Below are 11,852 nucleotides of genomic sequence, written 5' to 3' on the forward strand. Positions count from 1 at the left end.
AGGAGCCAACAAAAATACAAGCCCATGACTGACAACAATGCCTCACCTGCTCCAATGCAGCACGTCGCGCCCATGCCAAGGACATGCAGAAATATCTTTTTTTTTAAAATCCCCTGCAAAATAAAATGTACTAAAATAAAGCCCAAGCCCAGATTGAAGTTGCAAATATTTCCGAGAGTACCTCGGCGGAATATTCACCCTGATAAGGATGAGCGATATATTACGCAACGGGTTTGCATGCATCTCTGCACACCCAATCAAGCCGAAAGGCCACACGCAGCCGCAACACACACACACACACACACACACACACACGAGAGAATCACACGACGGCAGTGATTATACACCGAGAGGCAAGCAACATAACAAATATTTGATGCATGTCTTCCAACAATGCGGCAGACCAGCAGGGCTGTATATACACCCCAGAGGCCCCCCCCCTCCCTCTCTTGTGCACGCTTCAAACGCGACTCTATATGCTTCATTGCAGGCCCGCATACCAATCTGAAGGCTTTCTTTTTATTTTTATTATTATTATTATTATACTTGAGGGAAAACTGTGAGTTCAGCTACGTATCGCAAAAGCCATATCGTCAAGGGAGGCTTCAACTCAATTACTGTTGCCGTTCACAATAGGAGAAAAGAGCATAAAAAAATAAATAAGAAGAACATTCAAATCAAGCAATGAATAAAAATAAAGTACAGATGAAGCGTATCAAATATTTATTTTTTTCTGGGCAACAAAGGAATATAATACATCGACAGGCATTGGGAACTATTGCCAGCACGTGTCTATACAATGACAGCTAAAATCGCCTCTGATTTTTGGACATTATCAGACAGAACAAGATATTAGGTAGACCCCAATAACGTGTTTGGAACTTTTTTTTCTCAAAGAAAAACAAAAACAATCCATTTATTGCTTTTATGGCGCTTCAAAGACAGAACAGGAGGTGATTTCTGATTGGCACGACACATAAAATCTTGTATAAAAAATAGAAACACACAAAAAAACACGTTCTCCTCAGGGGTGTGAAATGAGCAAATAAACGGAATAAAGATGAGAGAAAGAGAAAGAGAGAGAAGCGGATGTTGTATTTCTATTCAATTTGTTCACTTGCTTCAATGTCGCCTCAACATGCTACAAGAGGGCTGAATTGAAATATCCCAGAGAAATCAAATAAAAAAGACCCCAAACTTCTGTTTTTTGTTTTTTTTTCTTCCTAAGAACCATTAAATCACATGAAGAGCTAACCGAATATTAAAACCCACTAAACAGGAGGCACCAGATAAATAAAAAAAAAAAGTTTCAACAGACGCACCATATTTACAATTCCCATTAAATTACACATAAATAAATATATACATACATGAACACTGATTCCCTTATATAACCGTGAATCGTGTTGCAATTTTTAAAAAAAGTTCAAGTCGGTCGCTTGGAGAGAAGGAGAAGAGAGTTTGAAGTCATGACGTGGAGCTCTGTTGAATTTCTCCAAGTTATTATTCACAATACTGAGGGAGGAATTGGTCCATCTTTGGGCTTCTTCTTTTTTTTTTTTGTAGTTTTTTTTCTTTCACAAAATTCAAACGAGTCGCTGGATTTCAGTCCATTGCTTGCAGCTCTTTCGAAAAAGAAGTGAGCATCGGACGTTTTCTTTTGTGAGAAAACACACCTCTTCCACACGCCGGAGCTCTTCTTTTCTTTCTTTCTGTCTTTTTTTTCGAACAACAATAAGAAGAATACAGCCGCTGGAAGATTCTTGACTCGTTTTCCCAGCGAATCCCAAAATTGGCCGTCTTTAATCAAAAGAAAACATGGCGCGAGATCAGCAAGTGGCACGACTTTATCAATAGTATTTATAATATTTATATTGGATGGGGGGAGAGCCCAGACAAAAAGAGGTGGGGGCGGGTGCGGGACAAAAAAAAAAAAAGGAGGCCCCGGGGGATTTGGCCCCTTAATGCAGAAGGGGGAGGGGGGGGGGTGTGCGTCGGGGGTATCACTTTCTGTGCTTCTCGTCCTTGTCGCCTTTAGTGCCGTTATCTGAATGACTGTTGGGGTTGTTGTTGAGGTACATTTTGTCCATGGCTTTGATGGCTTCGGTCAGATAGTTCTGCAGGGCCGTGACGGCCGCGCACAGGGCCGGCGTGCCGAATCCGTGCGAGATGAGGCTGAAGTGGGTCAAGCAGCTCTGGATTCCCGGTTCGAGGATGGGCTGCGGCCGCGAGTTGCCAAGCGGCGAGCGGTCCTGGGACAGCAGGTCCGTAAACTCCTTGCACACTTGCCTTTGGAGACACAACGCCAAATGGCCTGTTACCATGCTAATTCGTGTCCGAGTGGAAATGCACATCTATCGAGATGGATTTATTAAATTTTTTTTTTAAGGGAGGGCTCGGGGGTGGCTGCGCAGTGTGAGATTTTTTGCTCTGAGGGACTATCAGGTGACCTGCACCTGTTCCATTTTTTGAAGTCTCGTTTTCTCTCTCTCTCTCTCTCTCTCTCTCTCTGTGGTACACAAAAAGCCAAAATGCAAATAACTATTTTCAGTGACGTGCATCATTTTTTTTGTTGCAATTATTATTGTTTTCATGTTGATTTATTTTCGGCTCCAATTGACCAAAAAAATTTATAAACGCCCTGTTCCTGTTATATAGCTACATTTAATGCAAATGTTGGTTTCATTTTATTTTCACCCCTTCAAACTGAATACAACATGACCTATCCACGATAGTGACATACACTTATGATATTATTGTGTGTGTGTGTGTGTGTGTGTGTGTGTGTGTGTGTGTGTGTGTGTGCTTGTGCGCTATACTTTGTACAATTTTTTTTGTGGGGGGTTTTCGACAGGAATAGAAAATAATAAGTCAGTCTAATTGGGCTTTAAATAGTTCTAAATTATTGTTTGCTCTTGCCTTCTATGGTCATCAAAAATCATTCAATGCTCCCGCCACGATGCACGTGCTCCTTTTCAAATATATGTGGCTGTTTAAAACACTTTTTTTTTTAAACGGCCCGTTCGGATACAAATGCAAATGAAATATCACGTGATCTAGAAACCCCAATACCACATCGATGTGTTCATCCTGCATCACGAGATTGCGTCCTCAATAAAATGCATGAACGGGCTGGGATTTGTAGTCGTTTCTTTCACAAATTCAATATCAGATGATCATTACCCATGCTCAGTTTTGTTTTTCGTATCCTAATTTGTAGCCCTAATATCGAAGGCTGCTGATTTTGAGGAACTCAAATGGCATACGTTATTATGCAGCGTATACATTTGAGCACGGGTCAAAACTTTGCCCGAATTTTTTTTTTTTTTTTTGAAGACTTTGCATCATGTCTGCAGCTGTTTCCTACATGTCGTATACAACACGTCAAGCCTTGGGCCCTTTCAAGCAGAGTGCACTTACTTTGTAGCCAGTAGCATGTTTTTTCTTTGGACTTGTTCGTTTGGGTCGGAGTGCTGACGGTTTACATATTCAGCTACTGCCTTGGCGGGGAACTCGGTCTCACACACGTAACCAAAATCCCTGGCAAGATGCACCGCTTCGCCTGACAGCAGAGATGCAAAGGGAGGAGTAAAAAAAAAAACATGAGCTTGGACGCGTTAGCCGATTATTAAATACGTTCACACGCACGGTTGTGATGGAATTCAATCCAAAGCATTTATAGGTTGAGGGGCATCGCGCGTGATGACGAAACACAATCCCGACCGAAGGAAGGAAACCAAAAGACACAATGTTCCACTCGTGTCGTCTTTTCTTGCCGGTGCGGCGAGAGAGCCTTCGCGTGCAGGTGAACAATAAGTGGCTTGAAATATAGAGCGAGTGTCGCGTTAGGCACCGTGTCATCGATTAGCAACGAAGGTCCAGAAGCCATTGGCATACAGGTGAGCAATTTTCACTCACGTGTATTTAAGCCTTTCCAATTCAGTGTCACTTGGAGGGCCCTCCAAGTCATCGCTTTTCATTTTTCCCGCAGCACTTGCTGCCCCAACGCCTTCATTCCCAAAACAAGCGCGCATGCGCCAATTAGCATTCAACCCCTTCTCAACGCCACTTGTCGGTCTCCCGGCCACATGAGCGTTTTATTTTATTTTTTTGCCCTTCAATTTTCTCTCTCACAAGACAAGCAAAACGACGGCTCTTGCATTGGGACCAACGGAGCACCACCTCGTGCGAGTGCACCGCACCCTGCCCAATAACGAGGCCCGCGAAGCACAGTGCGGTTTGCTCAAACCAACGCGTTGCCTGCCCAAACAGGCTTCGCCGAGACTCGCTGGATTTTGGAACGCGCGTGCGGCGCGGCTGCGCAAAAGTGCCGTTCAAACGAGACGTTATTAATGTTTGGAAGCAATAAATCAATTGACTTTTCGTCCACGCGGTGAAACGGCTGAGCGGCACCCAACAAACGAGCAGCACCCAATAATTAACACCGCACGCGCAGTCGACCGCCCCCCCCCCCTCGTGCGCGGCAAAAGTAGGCCAGTCGTCGACCTATACTTGGGGCTGTTGCAAGGGCCGCAGAAAAGCCACGAGAATTACCAGCACTGTCCACGCACACGCACACGCACACCCTTCATGCTTTATTACTTGCAAGGCAAAGTCGCTCCACATTACACGCATGAGCGCATATGCTGATTTTCAACACAGACCGAGGAAAAGGGGGAAAGCTACAGAAGGGGGCGGGGGGGGGGGGGTAAAAAGCCAGCACCTGGTATCGCGTTTTAAAACGGGATTTGCTGCAACTCGACTCACCTTCTACAAGTGACGTCAGCAAGGTGACGTTGGCTGCCTTGCGTCTGCCCGCAGGTAGATTCAAGCCGATTTTATCCAGCTTCTCCCTCAAGGATCTCCCTCCATTCTTAGACTTGGCCCTACAACAATAAAATAAAGCACGCGTTCAGCGTGGTGGCGTTTTGGGAGGGGGCTCACACATACACACACTCATAATTGGCGACCTCAAAATAAATAAAGCACAAGAGCTGGGGCCTAAAAATGTTTGACGTCCAGTAAAATCCAAACGACGTTAATCATCAGCTTCCCCAAAATGTCAGGTCGAAAACATTTTTTTTATAGGGGGACCAAGCGACACGCGATCCAATGATTTGGTTGCTTTTGTCCAAAATAATCCCATTTTGAGGATTGTTTTGCACAAACCCAACCAAAGCAAAGAAAAAGTTGGTTCAAACTGACCTCCGGCGGCCAGTCTGTTTTTGAGCCTTAATTGGGTTTCTGAGCATCATTTGTTGTGCTAATTTCAGGGTTGTCCAGTAACATTTCAGCGATGGAATGCGCGTCATGCCACTGCACGTGTTAGCAAGGTCGGGTAGCGAGAGGTGAAGCGTGCACGTTTCGATTGGAAGTCTTCAAATGAGTCCGCTTGGGAAACCTGCCATTAATAAAGCCGAAAAATGAGCCCCGGTGTCTCACTAGCAGACAAATACGGTGTAAAAATGAATAAATAAAGCCCTAGTTAATAGGCAGCTCTATTCCAGGCTGCAGCACTTCAGTCGACAGTTCACCAGAGACCAATGTTTTCATGTGTAATGCCTTCAGCGGGCCTATAGAGCCGGGCTCGAAACAGCCTCCATTAATTTGAGAGAAGGAGAGAGAGAGAAAGAGAGAGAGAGAGTGGGGCAAGTTAATATGGAATTTAACACACACCCCTCATGCTTTAAATGCGGGAGCAAGGTGTCATGCTTGGTCGATTTTAATTATTCTTGGTACAAGGGGAGGGAGAGAGTGAGAGAAAGCTGGCCCATGTTGAGAAAAAAAAGGGCCACCTTTTATTATTATTATTAGTGTTGTTCTTATTATTCCTCACCTCCTCAGCACGCCGCCCAGCAACGAAGCGTTAAGGCACTCGGGCGGCGAGAGGCGTCTCTGCACCTCAGCCACCGTCACCTTGTACTTGGACGTGGAGCTGAGCAGGGACAGGCGACCCGGAACCGAGCAGAACACCTCGTTCGGGTTGACCACTCCGCCGAAGAGGCCGTCCTTGTTGATGGGGATGCCGGAGATGTTGTTCTTGGATAAAGACACTGGACCTAGGAGGGACGAGGGAGCGGGGTGGGCTTAGAGGGGGTTTTGTGCTCGCTGAATTTCATGCAATGCAAAGCCTAAACTAAATGAGAGCAGCACGTTTATCATTTCAGCAGCCTCTCCGCGCCCAAAAAAAATAAAATCATACTTCAAAAAACAGTGATATAAGGGAACGTCCGAGCCTTCCATTGGAAGTCACGACGTCGTGACGCAAACAAGCCATTATGCCGATATTTTGACATCTTTGCTATCACAGGATGATGGGGAGGTGTGATTTCAAGCCGCAAATAAGAGAAATAAGGTGGTGGTGGTGACGGTGGTGGTGGTGGTCCTCGACGCCACACGCTGACTGGCCTTCGCGCTGTTTCGGTGCATGCGCGGATGCAGTAACCGGAGACAAAGAGGGCCCGTGCGCGCTTTTGGATGGATCAGTTGTGACATTTGTGGCTCAGGGGAGCCTAAAAGAGACAATGGGAGTCAAACGAACTCTTGAGATTACACATTTAAGAGGCCAATTATCATGTTGCAGATCGAGAGCCTGGAATAAAAACAAAAGCGATAATAGCGCGGTACAAAAACGAATAGGGGGAAAACGCTGCTGGGTAGCTCCAATTTGTCCTGGCACAACGCATTTACAATAAAACACCTCCTTGCCGCATCTCACACACACACACACACACCCATGCAGTATCTATAGACATATATAAAAGAAGCAGCATAATCCAACTCAATGGGCTTGAAACTAGATTTCCAAACGCTTGTGATTACACCAAAGTGCGTTTTCACGCCCCTCTTTCCCCCTTTCCGAGCGACACGCTCTCATCTTCAACGCAGCGGGGCCCAGGATGTATATGCGCGCGCGCGCGCGCGCGCGCTCCAACCGCCGTCACCGACTTCCATTTTGAGCATTTGGACCGTGCAAGCGTGATTGCCGCTATATTGGGCCTCCACCAACCAGCGAATCCAGTGGCCATTAATACAGCGCCGGGCCCCCACAAAGCCCACCAGCCCCACTCAATTCATGTGCGCGCATGATGTGAAACGCTGACAGTAAATTCCATCAGCGAGAAAGACGAAGAGGGGCAGGAAGAGGAGGGGGGGGGGGGGGGCGCAGCCCAGTTTGATGCACTTGGAAAGCATGTAATGAAAAATAGGCTAGCGCATATTAGGATCAGTCGGGCATTACGGCATCGAGTTCTCTCGAGCAGAATGGTGTGTGTGTGAGTGTGTGAGTGTGTGTGTGTGTGTGTGTGTGTGTGTAAACTTGCAGAAACACGCACGATCTATCGCGGAGAAAATTGCTTACCTTTTTTAATTACAGTCTGGTCGGGAATGTGAATTCCTTGATCCTCAACAGGCTGTGACAGAAATGCACAAAAAGAGAACATTTAGCCACAAAGGGCGTCCAAGCCTCATCAGCCACGCAAACGCTATTTCGCAAAGCTCGTACCCGGCTCTTCCTCTTTCTTTCTATTCCTATTAGTACTGCGCACCTTGCGGTGTTTTCACAAATACGTGGAGCCCCATTCGAAATGTTTAAGGAGCACAGTAGTGCAGACAGTGTCAGACTTAAATAACGGCGCTGCGTCGCCCCATAATCCTGACCTAATTCCGCCCTCTTATCTCACGCACACGCACACAAAGGCACACGCTCATCAGGCAACTTCAAATCGAGACCGAATAAGAATTACGACGGCAGCCTATTAAAGGCCTATGAACTAATTAGAAGATTTCTCGGTGTTTGTTGCCGATTAAAGACGCCTCTCGCTGAGAAGCACGGCTTTTAGTCATGGCAGCATTTGTTTCTTTTCTTTTTTTCTTTTTTTGTATAATGTTTAAAATAAAATAAAAACAACGCACATTGTGTATCAGCATTTCGTTGAAATAAAATGACCTTCGTATTTGAGCGGCTTTTAAATGTGCGTTCTAATTTCCAAAAATAATTAAATCCCCCCAAAAGGACCATTTCTAGAAACGACCTGAATTTAACTGCACAATGCGAGCGCGCACATTATATATATTGTCATAATAACTCGAAAACGATGACACCGGCAGATCGAGGAAACAAGCGTACTCCCAATCGCGTCTCAATGTGTGTTGCTTTAACAAGAGTAAAAAAAAAATACAAATAAAATAAAATAGAAGAAAAGAAAAGTCCCGATGTAATGACGACGGCGCAATTTCACGCGCGGAATGACGCGCCCGGTTCGGCGCTCAACTCGAACAAAGGAAGCTTACCTGGACATCTTCTAAAGAGTGAGGTATTCCATGGATTGGGATAGAGTCCGAGAGTCCCGTGTCAATGCCGTGGCCGGACGGTAGGAGCACCTCCCGGCGGTAGTCCCGACACAGCTGGTGGGGCAGGCTGCGGTGCTGGTGCAGCAGGCCGCTCTCCTGCCCTTGCCTCTGGCCGGGCCAGCCCGGGTGCTGCGTTTGCGGCTGGGCGTGCAAGGAGTTGAGGGAGTAGGGGTCGTTGACGTGCGAGTAAGGGTCCTGAGACTGCGGGTAGATGGGCTGGTAGGGCGGGGGGAAGTACGGGGGCTGGAAGTCTGAGTTGGGCGTGTGCGAGAGTGGCGGCGCGCTCGTGTAGGGACTCTGGCCCACGCCGCCCAGCTGAGGTAGCCTCGCCGTCCCGTTGCTGGTGCCGTCGTGGCGGTCCTGGTGCGGGAAGGAGAAGACGCAAAAAAATTGAATCGCCCGTTGCCGAAGCCTTTCGCGAGGCCCGCGTGCAGTATTCTTCTAGCCGACAGAATTTCGGAACGGAAAGCGAACAATTCGTTCATCTTAAAATTTTGAATAATTCATACCAAAAAGACCAGACGCCAAAATACATATTTTACCCCCCCCCCCCACACACACACACACACACAAATACACATGCAAATGTTGCTCACGCAATTCTCCACCAGCACACCACCAAATTTACTCAACTTAAATTCGTCATATTGGAAAGCAACTTACCATAGCGGAAAAACTGTGCACTAACATCTTGGGATGTTTTTTTTTTTTGTCTTTTTTAAAAATAGATATTACAGCTTCAAAAACGTGTCTTGCAGTGGAGAGAATGGGAATTTATCAATGGGGAAAAAATAGATGTATATCCTCCCCCCCCCCAGGGAAAAAAAGGCTCCCGTGCAAAAGATCGCGACGGCCCCGCAGATCAGATATGTGCCCCGGCAAGAGAGCGATAATCCATGAGAACTAATAAATTAGATCCCCATTGCCCTTCATTCGGATCTAATGAAAATCAAAGTATTCAAGGACGTTGGTGGATTCAAGGCTCGTGGAACCCCCACGCAAAAAGAAAAAAAAAGTTTCTCTCCTCTTTTCTTCGCTGCTGTCACGGCGTTGCGGTCCCCTGGCTGGAGCTCATATTAGTCGCTTGTTCCTCTTCCTCCCAGTTAATCTCCTAACAGAGCCCGGCCATGGCGCGCCAGCAGTGTCCGAACACTTCGGTCGGAACAACAACCAACAACAACGACGACGACAAGAAAAAAAATAAATAAAGGAGGGGTGGGAGGGGGTGGTGAGCCAGAAAGAATAGTCGGAAGTGGTGCGTGGAACGGAGGACGCGAGTCAGGGGCACAAAGTCTGCGCTTAAATGACGTCCATTGAAAGGAGGAATCGGAATATCTAATCAGAGAGCGAGAGAGAGAGACAGAGAGAGACAGAGAGAGAGAGAGAAGGGGCAACGGAGGGAGAGAGACGAGAAGAGGGACATTCACTCTCTGACGAATCAGAACGAGAGGGTAGTGAAGCGAGGGGAGGGGGTTTAAAAGGGTCCCAGGCCAAAGCAAAAAAAAAAAAAAAGATGTAGACCAGAAGAAAGAAGGAAAGAAAGAAAGTGTGTGCACCTCTGAGAACGACGATCTGCCAGCTCGGACCAGCTCATTTCTGCCTCCAGACCTCGTGTTTTTCAACTCAGACTCTACATCCTCCATGGGACTCAATTAATCCACCGGGAACCCCCCACCAACCCCCACCCCCTCAAAAAAAGATTTTAAAAATACCTGCAACTAAAAAAATCTTCTGAGACGAGGGCGCAACTTTTGCGATGGCTTGCTCACCTCACCTTTCCTGACCAATCACACATTATTTAAGCAGCCAAATCAAGCACGTTTTTGGTGAGATTGGTCATCAAGTGGGGGGAAAAAAGTATATAAATACAACGACGACGTGGAGGCAAAGGCTACAAGCTTCTTTTTTTTATTCGTTCCCCAACTAAGCGCTTCCTTTCCTGTCAATACTAGTGTGCTTTGAAAACACGTCCAACTGGCTTCTCCACTCTCAAACAAGTCTCTGATAATGCTGCCTAACTTTGTCTATGGCCACAACAGCACCGGCGACACTTAGTCACACACACACACACACACACACACACACACACACACACACACTCACACACACACACACGCACGCTAGCAACAGCGTGCTCCAACGACTCAAATTGCACACACGTTAAAACACAATCAGAACAGACTGCATTTCAAACACCTGCCAAGCAGAAGTCAAAATATTTATTTCAATTCTATCCAAAGGTCGGTCCACGTTGTCCTTTTATTATTATCAACCGTCATTTAAAATTGATCATACATTTTGGAAGGAACTGTCGGAACACTGATTTCGATCAAATGAAACGAGAGGCATTAGGCAATGTTTTATAAATGCTGTTTCATTCAGAGGAAAAAAAAGCAAAAGAAATGGAAGGTGCTGTTATCGAAAATCATGTTTAAGTATTATTGTTATCGCATCATGATAATTACAAATGATATTAATATTATTATTATAATTAATAATAATATTGTCGTTGTCGTTAGTATTGTTATTATTATAGTTATTATCGTTATTGTTATGACGATGATGATGATTATTATTAATAGTAGAAGTCGCGTCGTCGTATTGTTGATTAACACCCAGCCTATTGCTTTGGCTTGTCAAAAGAATGACACATTAAAATAACAATACAACACATCCCCGAGACTCTAATAGCAATTGTGGTGCATATGCTTCAAATACATTTGAAGCAATCCAAAGACAGCAGTCGATCAAAGAGAAGCAAGCCCCTTACCTCGCAATCTTCATATTTGATGTTATCGGTTAATTTCCACAGCATTTTCATGGGACGCTGAGGTGACTATTGAGTCAAGGTGTCGCCCAGTTTTTGCACTCAGTCAACTGTGCTCCCCGCTCCGCTCCAAAACTACTTTTTATTGAAGCCCGCGCGCTCTCGCCTGCTTTTTTCTTTTTTTTTTGGACTTTGCTCGTCTCGCGCTCTGAGGTCTCCCTCTAATGGTGAAAGCGGAGGCCTGGAGTTGCTCTGTAATAACGACCGGCACCGAGCCTCATTAGCATATCAACAGCCGTTTGATTCACCCCCCCCCCCCCACCACCACACACACACACGCGCGCGCGCCGCTCACGCACGCATCGCCGTGTTGATGCAACACTAGTGGACATTGCACAGGTATAAAAACACACATACACACACACAAATGCACATGCGACTGCAACTTTGTGTGCGTTTATGTGTGTGCATGGGGGTGAGGCGAAAATGGAGCTAAAGTTGCCAAAGCAGAAGGTGTATGCAAATAGCAGCCACCCCACTTTGTCGTCAGTCTTTCTTTTTCAAACTGTTATTTTAATCCCATTGAGAGCGCAGACCTTGTGAGGCTATTCTTGCACTGTTATGCTAAAAGAGAAAAAAAAAGTGAACCATTCCAGGCGGCTCTACAGGTCCATTGACTAGCTGTGAGGCTTAATTTTGAAGAGGGGGGCGGGGGGGTGTCAATAATTAACAC

At 46.1% G+C, this 11,852-nt stretch overlaps 1 protein-coding gene across 5 annotated transcripts; it reads right to left on the reverse strand.

Moving 5' to 3' along the window:
* Positions 1-708: 708 nt before the first annotated feature.
* On the reverse strand, positions 709-11,267 carry tfap2a (transcription factor AP-2 alpha). 5 transcript variants are annotated; one of them, XM_086102162.1, is made up of 8 exons: positions 11,123-11,188; positions 9,016-9,042; positions 8,293-8,712; positions 7,361-7,412; positions 5,837-6,059; positions 4,768-4,886; positions 3,421-3,562; positions 709-2,289 (listed from the first exon to the last, which is right to left on the reverse strand). In XM_086102162.1, the coding sequence occupies exons 1-8, from the start codon at positions 11,171-11,173 to the stop codon at positions 2,004-2,006; spliced, it is 1,320 nt and encodes a 439-aa protein (XP_085958288.1). In that variant the 5' UTR covers positions 11,174-11,188; the 3' UTR covers positions 709-2,003. The 5 variants fall into 5 exon arrangements, with proteins under 5 accessions (XP_085958288.1, XP_085958287.1, XP_085958285.1 ...); XM_086102161.1 differs by lacking the exon at positions 11,123-11,188 and adding an exon at positions 9,909-10,034; XM_086102159.1 differs by lacking the exon at positions 9,016-9,042 and having other exon boundaries at positions 11,123-11,267.
* Positions 11,268-11,852: the final 585 nt, after the last annotated feature.

The sequence above is a fragment of the Hippocampus guttulatus genome, chromosome 21 (assembly GCF_054856545.1).
Source record: "Hippocampus guttulatus isolate MCC_2025c chromosome 21, RoL_Hgut_1.0, whole genome shotgun sequence".
NCBI lineage: Eukaryota > Metazoa > Chordata > Actinopteri > Syngnathiformes > Syngnathidae > Hippocampus > Hippocampus guttulatus.